General features: G+C 32.7%; 3 protein-coding genes across 3 annotated transcripts; all 3 read right to left on the bottom strand.

Annotated features, from left to right (window-relative positions):
• Nucleotides 1–215: 215 nt before the first annotated feature.
• On the bottom strand, nucleotides 216–7,228 carry LOC140047473 (uncharacterized). Its single transcript, XM_072092520.1, has 13 exons — nucleotides 7,161–7,228; nucleotides 6,651–6,806; nucleotides 6,273–6,318; nucleotides 6,008–6,125; nucleotides 5,246–5,410; nucleotides 4,772–4,957; nucleotides 4,440–4,580; nucleotides 3,966–4,091; nucleotides 2,676–2,855; nucleotides 2,110–2,177; nucleotides 1,404–1,576; nucleotides 806–918; nucleotides 216–576 (listed from the first exon to the last, which is right to left on the bottom strand). Exons 2-13 carry the CDS (start codon nucleotides 6,766–6,768, stop codon nucleotides 463–465), a joined length of 1,548 nt encoding a protein of 515 aa, XP_071948621.1. The 5' UTR covers nucleotides 6,769–6,806; nucleotides 7,161–7,228; the 3' UTR covers nucleotides 216–462.
• Nucleotides 7,229–7,294: 66 nt separating this feature from the next.
• LOC140047465 (eukaryotic translation initiation factor 3 subunit L-like) lies at nucleotides 7,295–16,240 on the bottom strand. Its single transcript, XM_072092508.1, has 17 exons — nucleotides 16,078–16,240; nucleotides 14,673–14,724; nucleotides 14,414–14,561; nucleotides 13,743–13,822; nucleotides 13,488–13,619; nucleotides 12,998–13,071; nucleotides 12,413–12,493; nucleotides 12,191–12,281; nucleotides 11,850–12,004; nucleotides 11,217–11,387; nucleotides 10,721–10,854; nucleotides 10,415–10,588; nucleotides 10,086–10,143; nucleotides 9,246–9,284; nucleotides 8,978–9,070; nucleotides 8,217–8,297; nucleotides 7,295–7,806 (listed from the first exon to the last, which is right to left on the bottom strand). The coding sequence occupies exons 1-17, from the start codon at nucleotides 16,108–16,110 to the stop codon at nucleotides 7,759–7,761; spliced, it is 1,644 nt and encodes a 547-aa protein (XP_071948609.1). The 5' UTR covers nucleotides 16,111–16,240; the 3' UTR covers nucleotides 7,295–7,758.
• Nucleotides 16,241–16,653: 413 nt separating this feature from the next.
• LOC140047455 (growth factor receptor-bound protein 2-like) lies at nucleotides 16,654–23,462 on the bottom strand. Its single transcript, XM_072092497.1, has 5 exons — nucleotides 23,356–23,462; nucleotides 22,539–22,633; nucleotides 21,997–22,122; nucleotides 20,697–20,859; nucleotides 16,654–18,603 (listed from the first exon to the last, which is right to left on the bottom strand). Exons 1-5 carry the CDS (start codon nucleotides 23,431–23,433, stop codon nucleotides 18,430–18,432), a joined length of 636 nt encoding a protein of 211 aa, XP_071948598.1. The 5' UTR covers nucleotides 23,434–23,462; the 3' UTR covers nucleotides 16,654–18,429.
• Between the last annotated feature and the right edge of the window lie 1,591 nt (nucleotides 23,463–25,053).

Raw genomic sequence — 25,053 nt, 5'->3', positions numbered from 1 at the left:
AAACAAACATCACACGTGTTTTTTTTCTCTAAAATAAAAAAACAATAACATACTTTTACCATACTGTACTTATAATATATCTCATCTCACTGTTATAATATCCATCATGTATTTTCTTACAGTTTGATATTATTTAATATTGTTTTTATTTTTGTACTTAAAAACTATATTTTTTTAAACTTGCTAAAGAAACATAAAAATAAATCATATAAACATTTATTTGTGCTGCTTAAAAAGTTTTATTTCAATAATGAATGTACAGTATTATACATTTGATTACATGATTATTCTTTTCTTTACCCACAAAGACAAAACCCTTCAACAGTGACAGATGATTCTTCAAAAGATTTGTGTAAATCCATTGTCAACTCAGTATTATGTTCATTCATAACAGTCATGTATGCAAATGTCATGTAAAAGGTAATACAGAATAATCTAAAATCCTTTGGGTACGTGTTTCTTTCACGGTAATGGATAATCCAGGTACGTGCAGCCATCTAAAAGTTCTTCTACAGTTATCTTGCTCTTCAAATATTTACGCCAGAGTCTAAATAACTCGTTTGGCTGAAAACGGTCCTATAAAAGTGAAAAAAAATAATTAGAAGAACTGAAAATGCTACAGTATTAACTTTTGGGCAACAGGGTGCTGAAGTTAGAAAGGGAAGGAGAATTAGAATGGAAAGACAACAGAAAGAAACTTTGAAAGGTGGATAGTCAACAATACGTAAGTAAGAATACTGTTTATCTTTCTATTGCAATAACTAGTATACAGAAAGTATGCAAAAAAAACCTGGCAAAACAGTACCTGTGACCTTTGTGCGGAATTCAATTTCCCCTCAGATACCAATTTCCATTGTAGTGGTATATCAATTGATACTGTATGAAGTTGATTTACTAATTTGTACAACCCAACAGTCTCTAAAACAATAATAATGAGATAGTGGTCCATTAGGTATGCATCCAACAGAGTGATTCGCTCATATTGATTTTGGTGAATGTTTTGAGAAATTGATTGATTGTGGTGCAACTACTTGTGCAACTTACTTCTATCCAATAAATACATTTGAAGTAGTAAGTTAAATCATCAAATCAAAGGATTGAAATTCTTTAAGCTCTCTCTACGCTATCAAACTAATTTGACAAGAAAAGTGTGATGTGCCCAAATATGGTAGTGGTATGACATCATCATGTCCATATATGGGCACATTACATTTTTTGTCACATAAAGTTTGATAGTGTAGACAGAGCATAAGTGTTTACCTACAAAATGATATTAAAGATATGATTGTTTTAAAAATATACAGCCAACAGCCAAATTGAATTTTAATTTGAAACATTAAATTTGCCAAGAAGATTGTTTATAAAGTAATAATAAATAAAGGAAAAATCAATTTCAAATCTACCATCTGCTTTATCCATTTTGTCTTGCCAGCCCTCAACAGCCTCAGTTGTCCGTAAGATTCCGTCAAACGTACTCCAATCTTTTGGTTCCCAATAAGCATGATTAACCCATTGTTTACGAACATATTGAATAAGGCTTTGTGCAGCTGGACATTTCTTAGTATTTTTTTCTATTCTGAAAACAACATTATAAAAAGTGCAGTTATGATCGTGGTTGGTTTCCAGTAGGAAAGGTTTCATCTCTGGCTATGATTAAGTACATACTTCATGTGACAAAAAATGTAACCCATATATGGATACGATGATGTCATATCACTGCCATATTTAGGCACATTACACTTTTTTTGTAAATTAGTTTGAGTTGTAGACAGAGCTTTAAGAAGAATTAGAGTATGTAATAAAGGCACTGTAGCCTCAACCTTTGGAAAAAGACTTGGTTTTCCTTCTGCACCTTGAAGGTTTAATAATAATGATAGTCTTATAGCGCCTAATATAATGTTTCTAAGCAATTTACACACAAAAATGATCCATTGAAAGTTGATAAAAAAAATGAAGAAAAGCAAAGGAACCCTTTACACTGCTCCATTCTCTAGCACTTTGAAGGTCCCGTATGAGAGCTCGTCGGCACCGTATTCACAGGAGCTCGAGTGAAAAAGGCATCTCAGTGTTGAGACAAAAACAACAAGAAATAAAATATCTGCTTCTTACCTTGTAAGTGCTTCTTTGATTTCTTCAGGTGGCAAGTAAACTAACGCTAATACTTGTAATTGTATTGCCTTAAAAAAATTCATTTTATTATTGTTATATTACAGTATTTTATTAAAAATAATTTGCATTAATAGTACAATTTCCCTCCCGAGGGGGTATCATCACCCCCCACCCCCACCATAAATATTTTTTTTAATTGATACCACTAGACTATATAAAATTGTGTGGAAAACAATTGTCTATGTTACTCAGGTGGCACTAATTTTCATAAAAAAGGTAAATGGGAAACTCTATGCGTGTGTGTGTTAACATAGAAAATCAATTTCTATGCAATTTTTTTTAGTGTAGTGGCATCAATTAACAAATATTTCCGGGGGTGCACGATACCCCTTCTGGCAACTGTACTATAAAAGCTATTTTGTCTATCCTCTGGACCACATACTATGTCTCAAAAAAGTTAGCTAGTATTTCAGAATTGGTTTTGGATTGTCCTATGCTGAGACAGGGTGCAGTGGAGGGTCATCGACATTATCAATATATAATTATGTCTTACAACAATCACTTACATCGTTAAGTGTTTTCTGCGATTTCTTTTGGACTTCTTGAATCCAATGGAAAGAGCATCCTTGAAGAGAAGTTCTTGGCATATTAGATTTAAACGCCTTCCATAATGGGATCTTTAAAGGAAGTATACATTTTCTGACACGATGCCGATGGGGGAGAATCTTAAGTAAAAGTTCTAAAACCTAAAAGATAAAAGTACAGAATAAAAAACATTTTTAATTTTGTATTTTAATACACAAGGATATAAGAGTACAGTACATTAGAACCTCTATTACGGGGACTCGTGTCATCGGCAGCCAACTACGGCGCCATTACGTCTGTCCAGTGTGTGTGTGTGTGAACTAGTACACTGGTGTAACCATAATGTCATAATGGCCATAATGTTAAAACATGTATTTCCTCTCATTAGTTCTGTAGAAAAGTGTCCCTTTAATAGGGGTGTCTCCTAAATAAGGGTGTCTCCTAAATAAGGGTGTCTTTAATAGGGGTGTCCCTTTAATAGGGGTGTCCCTTTAATAGGGGTGTCCCTTTAATAGGGGTGTCCCTTTAATAGGGGTGTTCCTTTAATAGGGGTGTCCCTTTAATAGAGGTGTCCCTTTAATAGGGGTGTCCCTTTAATAGAGGTGTCCCTTTAATAGGGGTGTCCCTTTAATAGAGGTGTCCCTTTAATAGGGGTGTCCCTTTAATAGAGGTGTCCCTTTAATAGGGGTGTCCCTTTAATAGGGGTGTCCCTTTAATAGGGGTGTCCCTTTAATAGGGGTGTCCCTTTAATAGGGGTGTCCCTTTAATAGAGGTGTCCCTTTAATAGAGGTGTCCCTTTAATAGAGGTGTCCCTTTAATAGAGGTGTCCCTTTAATAGGGGTGTCCCTTTAATAGGGGTGTCCCTTTAATAGGGGTGTCCCTTTAATAGAGGTGTCCCTTTAATAGAGGTGTCCCTTTAATAGAGGTGTCCCTTTAATAGGGGTGTCCCTTTAATAGGGGTGTCCCTTTAATAGGGGTGTCTCTTTAATAGGGGTGTGTCCCTTTAATAGGTGTCCCTTTAATAGGGGTGTCCCTTTAATAGAGGTGTCCCTTTAATAGGGGTGTCCCTTTAATAGAGGTGTCCCTTTAATAGGGTGTCCCTTTAATAGAGATGTCTCAAATGAGGGGTTCTACTACTGTATTCTCATTTCACCATAAGATATTTAGTTACTCACTAGCTAAAGTTCCTGTATACAAAAACTATTTAATTATCCAAAAGGTTGGAAATCAATATAAATATGTATGTTGTGAACGCACAAATAGATACTTACAGAATTGTAATCACGCATTCGATTATTTGACATCAAAACAAAAGCCAATGGAATTGTGTGTAGATCACGTTGTAGACGAATAAATGTTTGTATTGTTAGAAGATGCGTGAAAGGTTTACGAACAAACTGTAAACATGAGAGAATAAAGATTTTAATGGTAGTAAACATTAACCACATAAACAGGGCCTATCCTATTGATTTTTATTTATGTTTTAATATTCATAGTTGTACTAGGGACATGCCTAGACCTGAGGAGGCACAGAAATCAAAAGGCTGATAGTAAGAAACTATGTTTTGAAATGGTCACAATTCTAAAGCTTTGTCTACACTATCAAACTAGTTTGACAAAAAAAGTGTGACGTGTCTCAATATGGTGGTGGTATGGCATCGTGTCCATATATGGGCACATCACTCATCTTTTGGTTATCACATAAAGTTTGATAGTGTAGACAGAGCTTAATAACACAACTATACCTTATTGGTGCAGTCAACCAACCAGATTTTAGTATCAGCCAGAATGGACAGTTGGTCTGTAGTGGCCATCAGGATATGGTGGTCAGCATCACAGTGCATATCACCCTTAATGAAATCTTCTGGCATAAATTCTTCATTGATCTTTGGAATAAAATCAATATTTACCAATTAATGTAACTTTGCTAGACAATAACATAATAACAGTTCATCCTTATATAGCGCATATAAGCAAGCTCTCAATGCGCTGCATATTATTACCCTGGTATGGAAACATACTTCCATAATATAAACGAAGACGATAAACTTTTGTTTATGAGAAAAATAAATTCTACCTTGAAATTTAGGTTCTTCGGATGAGTTGGACGTAGAGTTTCCCGTGCCCTATTGGCAAGTCGTATCAGCGTTGCTGTAGAGGGCAATGTCTCAAGTAGTGTTTGGGAATCACAATGTTTACGTATTACATGAGCTACTATGTTTCGAGCAGTGTCATTGATCTGTGATTTTGAGAGCCTTTTAATCTAGAAAAAAAATGAATAAGCATTAAGAAGCTCAGTTGTAAGCCCATGGTAGTAATAATTATAGTTAAATTCACAAGTATCCAAATCAGGGCTAATTTCAAAAATAGCATACTTCCCTCTGTCCTTTCACCAATGAGAAAAGCAGAAAAATACATAAAACAACCATTCCCAATCTACTAAAGTTTATTCCATCCAGCTATGAGCCACTTAATTTGAATGATGATTTATTTAATAAATAATCATTTCAACATCAAAATGTTTCTGCGTCATTAAATACAATCAAATTACCTCTGTATAAATGTTAACTTTAGATATTGTTTTCGGTTTAGGCTCATGGCTGTGTTCTTTCTTGCCTATCCTAAATCCGTTTGGCATCTGCTTCACAGTTGCCAGACAACGCTTTGTCCTGTTACGCATTGAGCACCACCACCAAGTGCCTGTTTTCCCATAAAGCTGAAAACAAATAGAACATTTCAATTGAGGAACTTCATTTCATTTTTCATTTGGTAGTAGTGAACGGCTTTCACTTCAATTCAATCTTTATTTTGTTTTTTAAAAAACATGAATACAATAAAAAGTTAAAATTACTGACAAAAAATGGAACTCAATAAAACCCTAAAATAGGTTGTAAGTATGAGTTCAGTTAAAAGAGGAAATATTTATAAAAAATGGTAAAATAAAAAATAGCAGAATGTTAAAACAAGAAAACTATTAAAATCTTGTAAAATGACGGATAAAACATTTAAAATTGTATAAGTTACATAGATTAATTCCTGAATGGTGTTAACACTCTAGTTAAGAACTATATCTCCTTGAAACTGGTTGCACCATACCAGTGTAGCCAAAGTCGGGCAAGCCTAGTGGTGTTTTCAGAATATTGAAATAGGCAGCCCAGGTCCTAAAAATTGTAAAATGAAGGGCTGAGCTTAATTGGATGTCCTATCTTTTGCATTACAATTTGCAAAATTTAGGTGGGGGCTGGGGGCCTGGGCACCCACTTTGGATCCTCCCCTGAGGCCTTTATATGTACCATGAACAAGAAGTGCATACTTTAACTGTGTATGAATAACCTCTGCTGTCCAAGAGAAGACGACATCCACGCTGTGAGCCGGATTCAGCAACAGTAAAAACCACATCAGATTCAGTCTCTGGGACTACTCCATCATTCCTGAATAATGCAAATACACAGGTTATAGGAAATGTGGAAATAAATTTGTGAATATGTTTTCCACCATGGTTAATGAGCCACAAGCAAGGACAATACATTATTTTACTTATGGTAGGATTTTAAAACTGTTAAAAATAAAAAACCTACTGATTTAATTCTGGATCAGCACTTTCAATTTTTGAAATCAGACTGTCTGAAATGACAAAAGCATAATAATAAGCATTATAATAGCATTAACTCAAAATGTGTATATTCTGTAATATCCCCTCAAACCGCATGATCGATACTCATGTTGTTCTGTGTGAGGGCACCTTTATTTCCACTTCTCTATGTCAGAACAGCAATATTTACTAAAAATTTGTTTTTTAATTAGACAATTTTTTTTTTGATGAAACATTCAGAAAATCTTAACTGTATTCGCTATACACAATCACAGGCTATGACAGCAGTCCACAGTAGAATTGAATTTATTTTAATTAATTTAATATTAATATAGAATTCCTTTATTATATTATTAGTTTATACCTTTAATAATTTGCACATCTTTATCTAAACCATCATCTTCAGGTTCTGCACAGGTATATTCAATTAAGCGATTAACTTCGTCTTCAGTTGATTCAACAACAGTGTCAGAGTTCTGCATTTTTAATTCAAAACTTGCAAAGAACACTTCCTTTCTCCCTAGCAAAAATTATTTATTATACTATTTTTTGTTTTTTATAATTACTCAAATTATTAAGTGACACAAATTGGTACGAATTGACCAATATATATTAAATGGATAGTGCGCCACCTTTCTCTTCCGCTACAAATAGTGGAGGATTCCATTGCGCGCTAGAGGCTTAGGCCTAGGCATAGTACCAGTCGACTATATTTGGTACCAAGCGTCCAATAATTTTGTACTTCAACTATTACTATTGTACTACTATTTAACATACAAACAACATGTCAATATTGAAGCTCAAAATTATAATATTTTTGTGCTTTTTCAAAAATAATTAAAAAGTATTTGTTATGCCAAAAATGATCACCTACCCTTTTTCTTAGTTAGGCCTAATTGCGAGTGATGTGCTTCTGTGCCGCCACGCCGGCGGTGGTGCACGCGATTGATTCATAATAATAATCAAGGTTAAAAAATAGAGGGCGCCACCATTGGCCGGTCATCAGAGCCCGATGGTGGTGTATAGAAAACTTATTCAGAATCGTACAAACATTTTGTTGTGGCTATTACATTGTAAACAAAATAAACACTGCTCAAATTGCTTTTTTAGGCATTTTATTTCTTTTATACAGTGATCTGTAAATTCTAATTTCTCTAATATAGTCTTACAAAATCAAATTCAGGTGTGTTGCCTTTTTTGGGGGGATTTCTACGTTAAGTCTGACAGTTAAATAATTTCAAAACTAACTGATAAGAAATGATACACAATACTTTTATAGCTGATACAATGTAGGTAAAACATTTTATATTAGCCTATTTAATTCACAAATAGTTTAAACTAAAATCTATTGCTTTTAAGGCAATGACAATAACAGTCCAGGTCATAGGTCATTGTATATAAATTTGAGTTCTTGAACACTCTCTTTGAAAAAAAAAGAAGAGATTTGGGTGTAAATGAATTTGTTGATTGATTCACTGTTGATGTAGAGACAATTCACTCTTTTTTAATGTTCGATTCATCTGAAAAGAAAATAAATATAACTGATATTAACAAAGCTTTTGTACTTAGACAATAATTTGAATCTGAATCTAGTTTCATATATAGATTTCTTATATATATATGGACAATAGAATATGTGGTCAAGATAAACCAGACCATTTAGGCAAACATCCTCTATACCGTAAAGCTCTGTCTACACTATCAAACTATAGTTTGACAAAAAAAGTGTGCCCAAATATGGTAGTGATATGACATGTCGTGTCAATATATAGGCACATCATACTTTTTTGTCGCATAAAGTTTGATAGTGTAGACAGAGATTTAAGGAATAAATGAAAAGAAACTGTGAATGTTATTGGTGTCAGGAACATGAAGATTGAGTATTCTTCATAAAGGAGAAAATATTAAAATGAGAATACTTATAACTGACCTCTTCTAACTTGTGGATCTGTCTGATGAAGAAATCACCATAGCGAGCAGCAACCTTAGTATCAGCTATATGAATCATGTCCTAAGATGTAAGTAAAAAACAGCGTATAAAGTATATATCATATCATTTTAGATTTGTAAGATAGTTCTTTTTCTTTATTTATACTTATTTAAGGCAAGCCAAGATATGAGCATTGTAATTTCCATTATATTGGATAATAAACATAATCTGTATCATTTATTTCGCAGGCACAGAACAAAATTAAAACAATGAGGCAGGATTACAAAAATGTTATTTTAAAAATAACAATCGAGAGGCTATCCACTGCATGACGTCGTAAGAGTAACTCAAAATATTTAATTCTTATTTCTGTCATGATTGGAGAAACTTTTAGAATTCTAGATTAACAATTATTTATTTATTGGTATTTCAATTTGTGATGACCTACGACCTACCCATTATGCGTCATCTGTTGTCATCTGAACCTAGAACCACCTATATCAAGCAATAAAGCATTTACTAAGTTCCATGCATGCGCAATATGACCTTACATGACTCAACTTGTTCCTAGGTTATCGTAAATCCAAATTTCCCTATTCAACCATTATAAACAAATTATTGACTTCAGACATACTCTAGGACTTATATGGGGCTAAACATCGAACCTCGTTCATACCAGAAAGTATCCCCTGCATAGGTGTGTCCCAAAGAAACTGTAATTTAACCAGACAATAACCTGTGTAGATCAAAGTATAACTTACACCATCAACATAGAAATCAACTTCGGATGCAGCTTGAAATTCACCATCAAGACCGCTGGATCCCTTTGTCCAGACCAAGTTCATCATTTTGTGCTGCAATGACAACAACAACAAAATCAAACATAAAATAATGTTGAGGTTACAGTAAAGAGTGAAATAAAAATTTAATAATAATAAAAACTAGCACATCTTCCTAAACAGTGTGATACTGTGTGAAGGTGTTGACATTTGCATTAACACTAGTGATAAAAAATACCAATGTACAAACCTTGAAACATAAAAATTGTGTCCTGAACTCTTCTTCTGACTGAAAATTGAAAACAAAAATGAATATTATCATTATTATATGACTCGCACATAAATACATTTTTTTGATGCGTGTTGCTGTGATATCATGAAAATATCTTAAGCTCTGTCTATGCTGTCAAACTAGTTTGACAAAAGACAAAAAAAGTGTGATGTGTCCAAATATGGTAGTAATATACCCAAATATGGTAGTGATATAACATCATGTCAAAATATGGGTACTTCACATTTTTTTTTCACTAAAGTTTGATAAGGCTTTAGTTTGTACAAATGATATAACATGTTTAAGTGTGAAAAACAGCTCTACCTGAAGAATACGAATGGGAATAATCTGTACAACCACTTACCAAGTTAAGGTCTACCTGAAGAGTACGAATGGGAATAATCTGTACAACCACTTACCAAGTTAAGGTCTACCTGAAGAGTACGAATGGGAATAATCTGTACAACCACTTACCAATGGGAATAATCTGTACAACCACTTACCAATGGGAATAATCTGTACAACCACTTACCAATGGGAATAATCTGTACAACCACTTACCAATGGGAATAATCTGTACAACCACTTACCAATGGGAATAATCTGTACAACCACTTACCAATGGGAATAATCTGTACAACCACTTACCAATGGGAATAATCTGTACAACCACTTACCAAGTTAAGGTCTACCTGAAGAGTACGAATGGGAATAATCTGTACAACCACTTACCAATGGGAATAATCTGTACAACCACTTACCAATGGGAATAATCTGTACAACCACTTACCAATGGGAATAATCTGTACAACCACTTACCAAGTTAAGGAATGCTGCAAGTTTTGATATTGGCATTGTTGTATACAGCTTCAAGAAACTACACAAAATAGAATGTTTCAAATTAATATGATAAACAGATAACAAATTAAAATACAATAGAAATTACATTAAGCTCTGTCTACACTATCAAATTTTATGTGACCAAAAAATGTGATGTGCCCATATATGGACATGATGATGTAATACCACTACCATACTTGGCCATATCACTACCATATTTGGGCACATCACACTTTTTTGTCGCATACAATTTTATAGTGTAGACAGAGCATTACTTTTTATTTTACAACTACCTAAGAAGATCGTACCTTCTAATTTCTGGAATCAGCAGTTGTTGTCGGACTTCTTCCAAGAACACTTTTGTCTGCAACATTGAGGGTTCCTTGTGGTAGTTGGCTAGAGGGACATCATAATTTGGTGGAACTGGTGACAGAAATCTGGGAGCAGCAAACACGAAACACTCTTGGAATGCTGCAATGTCTCTAGATAAGAAAAGTTTATACAATTAATTTCAATGCTGAAAATTTGTATTCAAGTTGTAAGGAAGTTTTGTGTTATTAATTATCAAATATTAACATAAACCATAGCAACAAATTTATTAATTAGAAACTTACCCTTTCTGCATACGGCCATGTCGATCACCGACTTTATCACGCATCTGCATGTGAATACTCTCATCGATTCGCATTGGATGAAGAGTCAGGCACATAGCAAGCAGAGTGTACATCTGTTCATTCATCTTCTTGATCTAAAAATAGAATATTACCCACAATGCAAGCGCATTAATATTTACATTACATGTGCTTAATCTTTAGTAATAGACTCTTGATCTAAAAATAGAATATTACCCACAATACTATTGCATTAATAATTACATTACATGTGCTTAATCTTTAGTAATAGACTCTTGATCTAAAAATAGAATATTACCCACAATACTATTGCATTAATAATTACATTACATGTGCTTAATCTTTAGTAATAGACTCTTGATCTAAAAATAGAATATTACCCACAATACTATTGCATTAATAATTACATTACATGTGCTTAATCTTTGGTAATTATACTACAGTAAGCATGTTGACACAGATCTTTAAGTATACTTACAAAGTCAGTCTGATAGGAAGTTGGTGGCAACAGACGCATCGTTCTTTGTATGTAAAGCAGGATGTTAGCAAAGCTTCGGGTTGCGTCCTGATACCGGCGCATCATAAGGTATGCAAACCCCACGTAGTAGTATGTGGTAACTTGGCATGCTGGTACTCGAGAATACAAACTCTACAAAGAGAAAAGAAACAAAATAAGAAAAACAACCCAAGGCAACAGTGGCGTAACACACAGGGAAAAAGCCCCTGGTTTAGCACACCTAAGGGGCCCTCTAACGCTGGCTAGTTGCATTGGACTGCTTATGCTCTGGGGCACCTTGAGCTTTGGGGACCCTGGGTTTAGCCAGTGAGCGCTTATAGCTGTTACGATACTGCAAGGTAATCAATCAATATCAAAGAAACATTTGTTCAGATGTTTGCCTTACTCTGATGTAATTTTGTACCATTCAGTAACTCTCAGGATGGGACTCTCACCCACAACCTCCAGATCACTAACCTGGCGTTCATACATCTAGACCACCGAGCCTGCGCAGATGGCCGAGTTGGGTTCGAGCTGAAGTAAGCAGCGGGTACTGCACCAATATTGTTCCACAGTAGTTAAAAAAGTATCATTCATTATTATACAAAAACATACCTTTTTGTTCAACTCAATATTTTCAAGTGCTTTAATTGCTTGATAGTAGTCGCCTAGCAACGAGTGCAAACGAAGAAGACCAATAAGACTGAAGTATCCCAACATCTTGTAGAGTGGATTACGTCCAAAGTCTCCGGCCACACTGTCTGGATCACCTATGTATGTAAATCAACCCTCTATCATTACCCACCATAACAGTGGTACAGACCCAATTACCATTAAAGGACATATTTTAAAATCACTGTCTTTGGAACACTGATTTAAACTGTATTTTGAATATCTTAGAAAAGATAGCTATTTGTACCAGTACCAGCATGAATTGAAAGAAAATGTTTACATACCTTGCGTGGCATACACCTCTAATTGTTGGTTGATATTTGATTTCTCAACAAGAGAGTGAAGTACATTGAGAACGCTGTGTACATTCCAGATCTATTAGAAATAAAAAAACGAGTTTCTTTAAATTTAAATAGTGACATTTAATTATTTATACTAATAAAAGTTCAAGGTAAAAATAAATAATAATTTTGTAAACAAATAAATTAACATCACATAAAACTTACTTTTGGATTCTGTTTTAATATTTCAATTTCAGTGTCTGTTTTGTTGTTCAATTTGGATCGATACTTGCTGAATTCTTGAAACTAATATATAAATAAACCACACTATTAGTTCACTGCACTTAGTATTGTAAAAAATAAATGATAAAGGATGCGTTTCAGCACATTAATACTAAATAACAAACCTTATATTTGTGGACTTAATCTCTGTCTACACTACCAAACTAGTTTTACAAAGAAAGTGCTCAAATATGGTATCGATATGCCCAAATATGGTTGGTAGTGATATGCCCAAATATGGTAGTAATATGACATCTTTATTTTGATGTAATATAAAGTTTGATAGTGTAAACAAGGCTTTATACATAAAGAACATAATTCATTTTGTGTATTATACTTTCCAAATAACTGTACTTATATAAAGTGTTTAGCCATGGTAAAAAAGTTATTAAAATGAACCACAACCATGTATTTTACTTCCAAAAAAAAACTATTCATTTCGCATATCAGCGAAAAGGTCCTATTCAATTGGTTATTTCTCAACAACTACTGTTTAATTGGGCATGAGTGAGTAACCAAATAGTTTACCTGGTATATGAATTCATCAATGATATCCCAAAGCCACTGATCTGGTATCTCCAATGGAACTGGACCTTCTGCATCTAAATACACAACATAACACTATTGCAGTCAACACACATACATCTACTCAATCTGTTTATATTATATCTACTTATAGTTCAAAATATAAATATAAAAATGTTTTTAATGAGATGTATTTGGTTGGGAGTTTAGGTACATGACTTTTTATCAGATTTCTGTCGTGAGGAGGAAGACAATTTGGAACTAATAATTGGGTATTTACAGTTCATTCTAAAGCTCTGTCTACACTATCAAACTTTATGTGACCAAAAAATGTGATGTGCCCATATATGGTGATGATGATGATATTATAACTACCAAATTTGGGTACATCACACTTTATTTTGTCAGACTTGTTTGATAGTGTAGATAGAGCTTTAGTGTTTACTTGTATGTATTTTGTATTTGACAAACTGATTAAAACTAAAATACTTACTAAGTATGAAATTGAATAGGTTACAGTAGTTGTAGTAGGATTCGAACCGCTGCTCTTGTGTGAGACCACTCTGAATCCTAGCATACAGATGGCGGTAATACAGTTCCTTGTACAATATCATAAATACAACGTCTGCAAATAAAAATATGTTTTTACTGATACTATTTCGATTAAGGAAATATTACGGTGCATAAGTTATTATTTTTACATAAATTAAATTTTTTAAAAACCAAGTCAAGTAGTAAAATAACACACCTTTCTCAACTAGTAGAATAACACTCTCTGGTAGTGGCCAGGGTTCTGTTTTGAAATACCTCTCCGTCAATTTTGGATAACTAATTAAAAAGTAAACAACACATTATTATTATATTACACAAGGACAAATAATCTGAAAATATATATGTTCTAATTAGTAATTGCTAATAAGGGCATGTGACGCAGTGTGTTGGATGCTGGATTACCGATTGTGAGGTCGTGGTTCGAATTCAACTCTCGCCGCATTGCTTGATTCCTTAGGCAAGGCACTTTACTTACATTTGCCTCTCCTCACCCAGGTGTATTAAATGGGTATCCAGTTAGATCAAGACACAACTTTGCATTGATTACTAGCTGCAGTATGGGAGTATGTTTCCAAACATTTTTGATTTTTAAAAAATGATCGGAGTAATAATGTTTGTAAAGCGCCTTTGAGCAGGATTACTCATGAAAGGGGCGTGGTATTATTATTACTAATGCTCACAAAAGTCAAATTTCAATTTTTATATCTTTGTATTTTTATTGTTTACTTCTACTTCTTCTATATGTTCAAGTGCAGTATACGGAGAGCCATCTTGGCACTCATGGCAATCCTCAGGGTGCTGCACCGCTGTTATGTCTTGTTTTGTTAATTAATTAAATTATTAAAAATTTAGAATTGCAATACTTACCTCGTTTCATAACAGTTTCCAACTTCAAATATTTTAGCTTCCTTCATGCAACGCTGGAAGTGTAATATAAAGCTCCGAACCTCATCAGGTATGTGGTAATTTGGATTGTTTGCATGTTTTTCAAACTCTAAATCCTGCCTAGGATCACCTACAGTAAAAAACAGATGATATTATTTAAGAACTGTTGAGTACACTTTAACATTGTTATTGTTTACATATATTCATTGTCCATTTTAACTAGAGAAGATACTGTACTTACCGGAATGTCCTTCATACTGTCGTTCACCAGCGTCATGTTCATACGAATTATACTGTAAAATAAATAAATATAAACAAATTTTAAAGACTAGAATAAATAATAAATTACATTAAATATTGATTGAGAAATTTACATACTTAAATAAATCAGGAAGTTGACTCCCTGCTTAAATAAAATATTTTTAGTTTTTAATAAAAATTTACAAGAGAAAATGTATAGATATAGGCTATATGGAACGCCGTTCACGCAACATTTCGATGATATGACAGGGAAAAATTTCATTTGAAAATTTTGTTTAGCAAAATTGCTAATCAAACTGATTATTTAGTCAAGAAACATAGTTTTGTATTGTATTTTTTGCTACACAATTGTAGCAATGTGTAGCAAAAAGGTTGTTTTGTATAGCTTTTTGCTATGCTACACTGGCGAAATTATTCCCTGTATGAATTTTATGACGCGATATGTGAATGAAATGCATCGATATGAATTGAATGGCCCAATAGATGAATGAAATGTTTTGAATTGAATGCTTTGAATTGAATGTTTTGAATTGAATGTTTTGAATGAAATGTTTTGAATGAAATGTTTTGAATTGAATAGTCAAACTATTGGTGGCGTATGTCATTCCCGCTCGCAATTTATTTATCAACCGCTTAGGCCTAAGCCTGGGTACCCTCATCTCCTTTCCACGCTGTCATCAATATGGATCCTTTACAGAGAATCCTAACAGACCTGAAACAGTGGAATGCATATTTTTAGAAAAAAATCGCTAGCGTGAATGACATACGCCGCCAATAGTTTGATATTTCAATTCAAATTCAAACATTTCATTCAAAACATTTCATTCAAAAAATTTCGTTCAAAACATTTCATTCAAAACATTTCATTCAAAACATTTCATTCAAAAAATTCAATTCAAAGCATTCAATTCAAAACATTTCATTCAAAACATTCAATTTAAAACATTTCATTCAAAAAATTCAATTCAAAGCATTCAATTCAAAACATTTCAATCTTATATCGCGCCATTCAATTCATATCGATGCATTTCATTCACATATCTCGTCAAAAAATTCATATCATCGAAATGTTGCATAAACGGCGTTCCATATAGGCTAGCTAGGCCTATTCGTATGTATATCATTCAATGCAATTAATTAATATAAATAGAAGATTTAATGGTGTGATGCGAGTGCGAAACGGCAGCAGTAGCGCCCATTACGTTCTAGCTAGGCCTAGGCTAGTCTATTTCTAGTTTAAGAGTGGCGGGGGTCAACCTATTCCGCTACTCAATCCAAGCAATCTAGCACGCTCCTCCTCTAGGCCTACCTATCTATCCTGCAAACCGGCGGCAGTTTGGCCTAGGCCTAGCCTACAGAAAAAACAACAAGGTTTACACACTTACATCGTCAGCAAAATCATCATTTGGACCATACATCGTTCAACATAAACTTCTTTTCATTAATGTATTAAAATATTTAAGGATTTATCTCAAATAATCATAAAATTAACAACAATCTGTCCACCGAGAAACGCAAAATTAATGGCACATGTGAATTTCGCCTGTGCGCAAACTCTGTGTTAAACAGCGCCCTCAACATTAAAAATAATCGAGCTAACTTATTAAAACTCAAAGACCATTTTGCTAATCTCAGCTGTCCTGTTTCCCGGTTCCATTTACAATTTTGCATCTCATTAAAAATACTTGATTTTTTTTCGTTAATATAGCCTAATATTGATTATTTTTATTTATTCAATATCATTTTCATAAAGCGCAAGTAGCCATTTGTAAACGACAAACTGTGCAGCTTGGGTGTGGTTTTCCCACTTTTTAGTCGCGCACAGCAAAATTAATTTGACCAATCACGACGCGTCGATCATCAAATGTGTGCCTATTCGGCTTATACACGTACAGAAGTAAGCATATGTCAATCGCAAAGTTACAGTATTGCAAGTAAACAAACTTGTTTGATATAGTACACATGTTTATTGCCAACAAGTAGTAGAAACATACAATCTTGAATCTTACACTTTAGGCCTTTGTTATGATATATCTCTGATACACCTTGCAGTTGCACATAATTGCATTACTAGGCCTATACAAGTTATGGTATGTATTTCATGAATATAATAGATTACTCATTACATAATTACATTATGAATGTATTCTGTGTTTCCTCAGTAGTAAAGATAGATTAAAGTCAAAGATTTCCGAATACATAAAACTACCAAAGAATTAAATTCTGACATCAGACACATACAAAAATAAATTCTATGATCATAAAACTTAAATTAACAAAACTTTTCTTTTTCATGGACATGGTGTAATTGTTGTTGCAGTTTGTTCTCAAATATATTTGAATAATCAGAATTATCTCATTTGACTAATAATCTTTATGTCACATTGTTGTAATGTGATATTCATTTGAGGGCAAGACATTGTTTATAAACAAATATTCATTAAAAAATATACATTTGCAATGCATCGTGGTTGGCAGTGTAAATTCAAATGAAAATAGCCTATATAATTAACAAAATGTTATTAAAAATAAATACTATGAAACAAAAAACGTATTTAAGACGGATAAACATTGCATTCAAGTGAAATCAAAGAAAATACTGTACTCTTAAAAATAATGCTTTTTGGCCAGAATACACATTAAAGTAAATTATGAAACACAATGGTTGAAAAATGTGAAAAAATTCTAACATATAACAAACCAGCTTTACTAAAATATCTGTTTAAAACTGCTTTTTCAATGTTTCAATTTCCCAAAAAAAAAATATACATGTATAATCATTCAAAAGTCAAAACCCATTTATAAACAATTTTCCAGACATAACATTTCGTACGACATTCTTCTGTAAAGTACGAGAGGTACAAAAATAAATGTTTAAATTTCTAAAACAAGCATTATAGACACTTCTTGGTAAATAACAAAATGAGTGCAATAGTCGAGGTAGATGCAAGATGTATGCATTTATACTACTTATCACTTTACAGTACAGTAATCTTGCATTTGGTGCAGTAAGTATTCTACGAAAATGAAATCTATAAGTACAGTAGTATAAGGTGGGTGTATAAAACAGGAATAGTCTTCTTTCACCTTAGAAATACAAAAATGCCAGCACCTGTACTCAGCCATCCCTTCCCTACCAATCACAAGAACCCTAATCAATCTGATTTTTTTTTTTTTTTTTTTTTGGTTTCTGTAGCAATATTTTACGAAACGATAACCTTAGGTAACTACAAGAATATAGATCTTTAATAATTTTCTTTTAAAAATATACTTTTTACATAATAAACCGTATAGCAATATCTTATTTCACGAAAGACGGTATAGTTTCTCAAATCTTGGTACCTCTTCTCTCACCAATTCCCTTCACAAATAGTAGTAAATTTCATTTCATAAATACATGTGATGTTAGTTGAAGTAAACTAAAGCAAACTGACCAAAAAGTGTGATGTGCCCAAATATGGTGGTAATATCCCCAAATATGGTAGTATATGACATCATCATGTCCACATATGGGCACATCACATTTTTTGTCACAGTTTGATAGTGTAGACAGACCTTTATATATAACAAATTTCTCCTTCTGTCATATTTTCCTGATATCAGTATTCGCTTCATTTTTCTTTCTTTGTAATTTTTCAGGATACCCAAAAATATTTATAAAAAAAAGTTATGGTGCAAAGAAATGTAAATTCTGACTCAATAGTTTCAGTTCTTCATTTACAATCGTTTTTGTCCTTTCAAAGTTTTGTGACAAACGGAGCCGGAAACATTCCAATTTGACCGTTCAACCGGCCTCTCCACCAATTCTGATCCGAATCATCCAATACTTCAATTATCTGGCCGTTTTTAAACTGTAATTCACCGTCTTCTTGAGGTTCAAAATCAAAATTGGCCTTTACTAAAGGCATCATCTGAAAAAATAGAAAAATATTAAACTGTGAAAGACTGTAATATTGTTTAGGCTGACTCCAACAATACTAATCTTCGGTTACCATATATCCTCTGGTATAATAAATCCACACCCTCTGAGAACACAAAATTGGGCCAATTTTGTGGGGGGACTATACCCGGGGAAACCCTGGTAAACATATAAACTGGCTAGAGAGAGGCCTACATCCAGATCAAAAGTCAATACTGGGAATATACCCAGGGATATGTCTGTTTGTGAAATCAGACATAAGTAGGGGTGGGATTAGACCCAAAGTGGGATTATACCCAAGGATATAAGATACAGTAGTTCATTTGAAACAGAAACATATATCAGATTGTGTTCTAATGCAACGTTATGATCATTCTGCTCCATTATTTCCTAGTTTTAATACCTTAACCATATTTTATTCATAAACTGTATAAAGCTATATTTATGTTCTACTTTGACAATAAATAATTATTAACTTTGTTAATTATTTTATTAAAAACTGTTATTATCATCATCGTCATGTTACAAGGATGTTCTATATGTATCGACCTCCTCATATGTTTTATACTGATCTTGCTAGAAATACAATAATGACACAGGCCATTACTTTAGAATGCACTTGATGAATTAATTAATTTTAAAAAGTGTTAATATTTAAACATCAATACAAACAATACCTTAAATCTCATTTTATTTTAACTTAAGTTACAATGTTTTGTTTTTATCATATAAATGCAAAAATCTGTATTGTGGTTTACTTTATATTAAACAAAATGTTAGCCTATAGTTTGTTTTGTGTAAGTAAATTGTCTTATTTGTATATGCATTGTTCTGTCATTGTCATGTTTTTTTATATGTACTGTATAAGGATAGACACAAAAACGAGCATTGCTCTTTTGGTTTTCCCCACCATTTTTGCATTATTTTTAACTATTACCTTATAATAATCTTATGTAATTTTGCAAATTTATTGAAATCGTAAAATGTGTATGGGCAATTCCTGAATAAGCCTACCTACCTCACATAAAATCACAAGATATCCAGAACTGTTTATGGGGTGAAAATAAAGTTTAAAAACAAGAAATGTCTTTTATTTACACACTATATTACTGTACGCATATACCAAGAATTTAAAAAACATTTTTAAAAAGTAGAACCTTTTTTCTGGAAATTTAAAGACTGTGGGTTAAAAGGATATCCATGTGCATGTTCCCCATTTAATATACTATACACCTATACCTTATACAGTATGAATCCACAAGACCCCTTGAATATGTTAAATGAATAAAACATAGGAATAATGCATATTGTATAAAAAGTAAGCTTTACAGTTTGTTTTGAGGTCAAAGGTTAGTCTCTAGGCCCCAGAGAATAGTGCTAGGGAAGACAGCAGACGTATGCCAAGTTTCTGGATTGGCTCCAATTTAAATTGCCTGTTACAAGGTCATAAATTATCTATATTTAGTTTATATTTTAATCATCCGTAGTTATTGATAGACTGGTGTTTTAAATTTCCGTCTTTCAACTACGGTAATTGTAATATATTCCATAATGTGTAGTTTTTGTAATAAAGAATTTTACTCCATGAATATATTAAAATCTATCTAAATTTATTATCATAATATTGTGTGAACTACTGCTACTACTGGCAAGCTAACAGCCTACAGGGCTGTTTGGTAGGACAACACACACGCCTACTCACAGTTACACAAGGGTATGGAATACATTCTCAATGCTATGATAGTTTAACTTTTAAATGGTACTTTTTACGACATACGACATACTTTATTATCTCCATAAGAAGAAATTACAGTAGCTTGCAAAACAACAAGGTTATACATATACATACATAAAAAAAGATCAGACCACCCCACAAGTTACCTTTATGATCTTCATTAAAGAAAACAATACCCTACTACAAAAGAATCATGGTATCTGTTGGTGGTAAAAGCAGGAACTCTCATACTCTTCTGGAAATATAACGCCTGGCAATCACATCATAGAGAAGATGAGTCTCATCAGTCATTATATGACAAATCACTCCAGCCCACCCCACACTTTTTTGTTTATGCCACTGGCTCTTACCTGTCGTTTCATATCCCTGAGCAGGATATTTTGTGTTCTGCTTACTGACAATTCCCGATGATAGTCTACAAGTTTATTCAAAGACGTAAATTTAATAACCCACAGAAAATATTTTCCTGTTCCATCATTCAAAACTTTAAAATGTTGCACGCCATTACCATATCTAAACAAAGTAAAAGCAAAGTGTGGTTAACTGGGACCATAATGTTAGGACTAATACTAAAGTATATACCATTAAGATCTGTCTACACTATCAAACTTTATGTAACAAAAAATGTGATGTGCCCATATATGGACACAATGTCATCATATCAATACTGTACAGTACCATATTTAGGCACATTGCACTTTTTTTTGTCAAACTAGTTTGATAATATAGACAGAGATTTACTGGTCACAGCAAGATCATATTTTCCCCTATACAATTTTTATAAAGCTCTGTCTTCACTATCTGTCTACTAGTGTAGACAGAGCTTAAGACCTAATTATCGGTGAAGATTTTTTTTTCTTAAGAAGATGTATATCCATGCACATAATTATTCTTATGAACTTGTGCCAAAATATGGCAGGCACGTTTCATACATGATTAAATTGTCAGTTTAAACTCTGTCTACACTATCACTTTATGTGACAAACAAAATGTGATGTGCCCATAATAAATATGGACATGATGATGTCATATCACTACCATATTTGGGTATATCACCACCACTATATGGGCACATCACACTTGTTTTGCCAAACTAGTTTGATAGTGTAGACAGAGCTTAAGATTATTGGTACAACAGCATCAGAAGCAATTGTAACTATTTAACGTTAAATCAGCAGCTGAATGTTTTGTGGAAGTGAATCTTTTAAAGTTAATATACAGTATGTTTCTCAGCATAAGGTCAACCAAATGTACTAATTCTTGAATCACTAGGGACTATGATTCCAATGTAGTTGAACTTAATTTCTCCTTGGTTGAACCAGTGTCAACTATCATTAATTGTTGTAATAAGTTCAACTGTTATTCCACACAGTTAAAGGAAAAATGGCAAAATCAGCACTGTGGGCATGTTAGGTTGTCAAAACAATATAGATTATCTGATAAAACTCCTAGAAAGTAGGAAGCCTTTTGCCATTTTCCCCCTGACTCTGTCCAGGCCTGGACAAATATTATTACTATACTATTGCTGCTGCAGTAGTTTAAATGTTTACTGCAGTAACTTATTAACAGTTTGGTAGGCTTGTTCAGTTCATTTATTTTTCTGAGATCTCCCTAGAAAAGTTCAATTTGCTACAATTGATTCTTACTTACTTTACAGACAATGAAAATTTTCCTGGATTACTTTCGCTTTCACGGATGAGAAAAGAGCCGTCTTTTAGGTTTTGATTTTTCAACAAATTCTCTGCCATATTTCTTGATATTCTCCCATGGAACCAACTGCATATAAAAACAAAACAAAAATACAATAATTAATAATAAGTTATATTATCTTTCGGTTATTTACAATAATTTTATCAACTACTGTATTCTCTTGGGTCATAGGTGGATCCCTAAATTTCGCAAAAAGCAAAATATAGGACATATTAATTATTATGTAAATTGTAAATCACTTTATTTTACAATTTGCTAGCCAACACAACAATATCTGGATCCAACATTGGATAACAGATGTATTTAAAATAAATAAGAAATACAATTAAGTATAAGTTAGAAAAAAAGTGAAAACAAAACTAAGTAATTAAAAGTACAGTCAGTACTTGGAAAAATAAAGTGATTATTGAATCTCATCTTGACAAAATGTGACGTTTATTTTATGTTGTCTTTTAAATATCATCAGTGACTCCAGTACTTACTCGTGTGGCGCCATCTCTATGTAGTTTCTGGGGACAAGTCCTTCTCTCCCGTTTAGCTCTGCATTGTACCAATTCTTATCATCCTGTTTTAATATCTTTCGGGGAAAAAAAACTATTTTTATATAGCAGATGGCTACAGGAATACAACAAAAATATAGGTATTGCCGCTGTGATAGGCCTATATGCAGCCAAATTTTATTTTAGTAAAAGTAAGATAAAAATACAGATTTTTAATACTTTTACTTAGGCCCGAAATGATTGATTAATTGGTACCAATGCCATGGCATTTTTTATTATGATCAACTCGTTTTTTGGCTAGGGAGAGGAGAGTATATAAATTAATTGATTATTTCATCCTGCAGTTTTTCATTTTAAAATGAATAATATTCAAACAAATAAAAGGTAAGTTTAAACCAGTCAACCATAACATCAATATCAACAACTTGAATTAATATTAATAAATACAAAGAATTGCAATTATATATCTTACTTTATACACTATATCCAGTTTTTTAAAAGCATTTAAGTTAAATTAACCCCCTATATGATATATTGCTTAAGTATAATACTAATTTATAGGTCTATGTGTATACAACCATGCAAAATGAACACCAGTAAACCGTGTTTACTACATTGTTACTACAGCCATAATAGAGGAAACTCCTCCATGCATGCTAAGCGTACGCCGTATTAGATAAGATTCCCATATTAAAGACAGTTCAGGCCTACGCAACACAACAACAAAACAGAACATTTTAAGCACATTACTAAGTATTCATTTTGATTCTAATAATACTAAACCCTAAATAAACGTTACCTTAATTAAACTACCCTGTGTAAATGAAAGTTCGTCGTCTGCAGTGGCTTTAAAGTCATATTTAGCAAGTGCTTCCATTGTAGACTTATCGTATCTTGGATCAATAAGCCAACACTAACAGTCTACCAGAGAGCAGCCAGGGGTCACTACGGTTTGCATCCGCTCAAATATTATGACTCGTCGCACTACGCGTAGGTTCGCGTAGGAAGTTATTATTTATTCATCATTCATTTTTCCTAGTCTATGGTCTATGATTACCAGCAGTTTTAATTATTTATTACTTTAGTCAAGGCGATCAAACAACTATAATAGTTATTATCTGTTTAGGTATGTGAAATAAGTTTATTTAAAAAATAATGACAGACTGCGAAATGTAATTAGAAATTAATTAAATTTGTCATTAAACTTTAATTTCAGGTATGGATCTTTAGTCAAGACAATAAAGCCACTATAATTATTATCTGTTTAGGAATGTGAAATAATTTTATTCAAAAATAATAAGGATAGGCCTTATGTGAAATGTAATTAGAAATTAATTATGGAGTTATTAAATTTAATTTCAGGTATGGATTTCAGAACTTTTAATTTTTTATTATTTAAAATGAATATATAAAAATTGATCCTAAATGTGAGCATGTATACTTTAATGTAGGATACCATTATGAATAAAACGGTAGGCTATCATTCGATGAAAGATAAAAATGTATTATAATTATATCCATATATTATTTGTACAATTTCACTTCAGTATTATAAACATACTCAGAAGCAGACCATATGCACTGTTCTTTGATATGGCGTTTTCCGATATTGTTGCATATTGAACAAAACATAATTAAGGCATACAATACACTAATGTTAAATTGGTTAATGAAAAAATTATTAATATTAATATTAGTACGATGCATACACGATGCACGGTACCTAGATGAATCCCTGGATAGTGGCGTTTTCCGATATTGAATAGATGAACATAATTAGGCAAGGCGGTACCACACAAAGCAACTGAACTGGTTTTTTTTTGTTTAGTAACGAAATATACAGGAGTCATAATAACAGAGTATTGTATAAATTCAGTTTTGTTATCACTAAATCCATCGCGTTATGCTTTGTGGACACGAAATAATTGTATTATGATAAAGAACAATAGATTATATGAAAATACCCTGGATTTCGGCTTTTCATTGACGAGCAGCGCAGAGAAACCACATAAACTTTTACTATTCCCAAGAAGAATGGAATAAGTACGCAGTAATAGGCTAGTCCTTATGGATGGTTATTAACACGATCTTTGTAAGTCTGTTAATTTAATTAAAGTGTCTCTTGTGGTTTAGAAAGAAGTTGTCACCAGACTCGATACTTCTGGAATCGGTTAAAAATAAAAAATAAATCCTTTTTAAAATATGATTTGAAGATATCAGAATTGATAAAATGAAATCGGTTTGGTATTACATAACCTATTATTAAAAACTAGGCCTATAGTAGAATTCCTATTTATTTTATATCATGTAGCTCAGTATAACATTCTCCATGGCCTAAAATAGTAATTTATTATTGATTAATAGGGGCTGATGTATAAGGCTGTTCTCCATAAATGTACCATTTACTATAATTTAAAAAAAAATAATAATCGAAAAACTGACCGACTGAGAGACCAACCGCCCGTAGTCGCGTTAAACTATAGATGGCGGTATTATA

Source organism: Antedon mediterranea, chromosome 1 (genome assembly GCF_964355755.1).
Source record: "Antedon mediterranea chromosome 1, ecAntMedi1.1, whole genome shotgun sequence".
Lineage (NCBI taxonomy): Eukaryota > Metazoa > Echinodermata > Crinoidea > Comatulida > Antedonidae > Antedon > Antedon mediterranea.
This window is presented reverse-complemented; position numbering and strand designations above follow the sequence as displayed.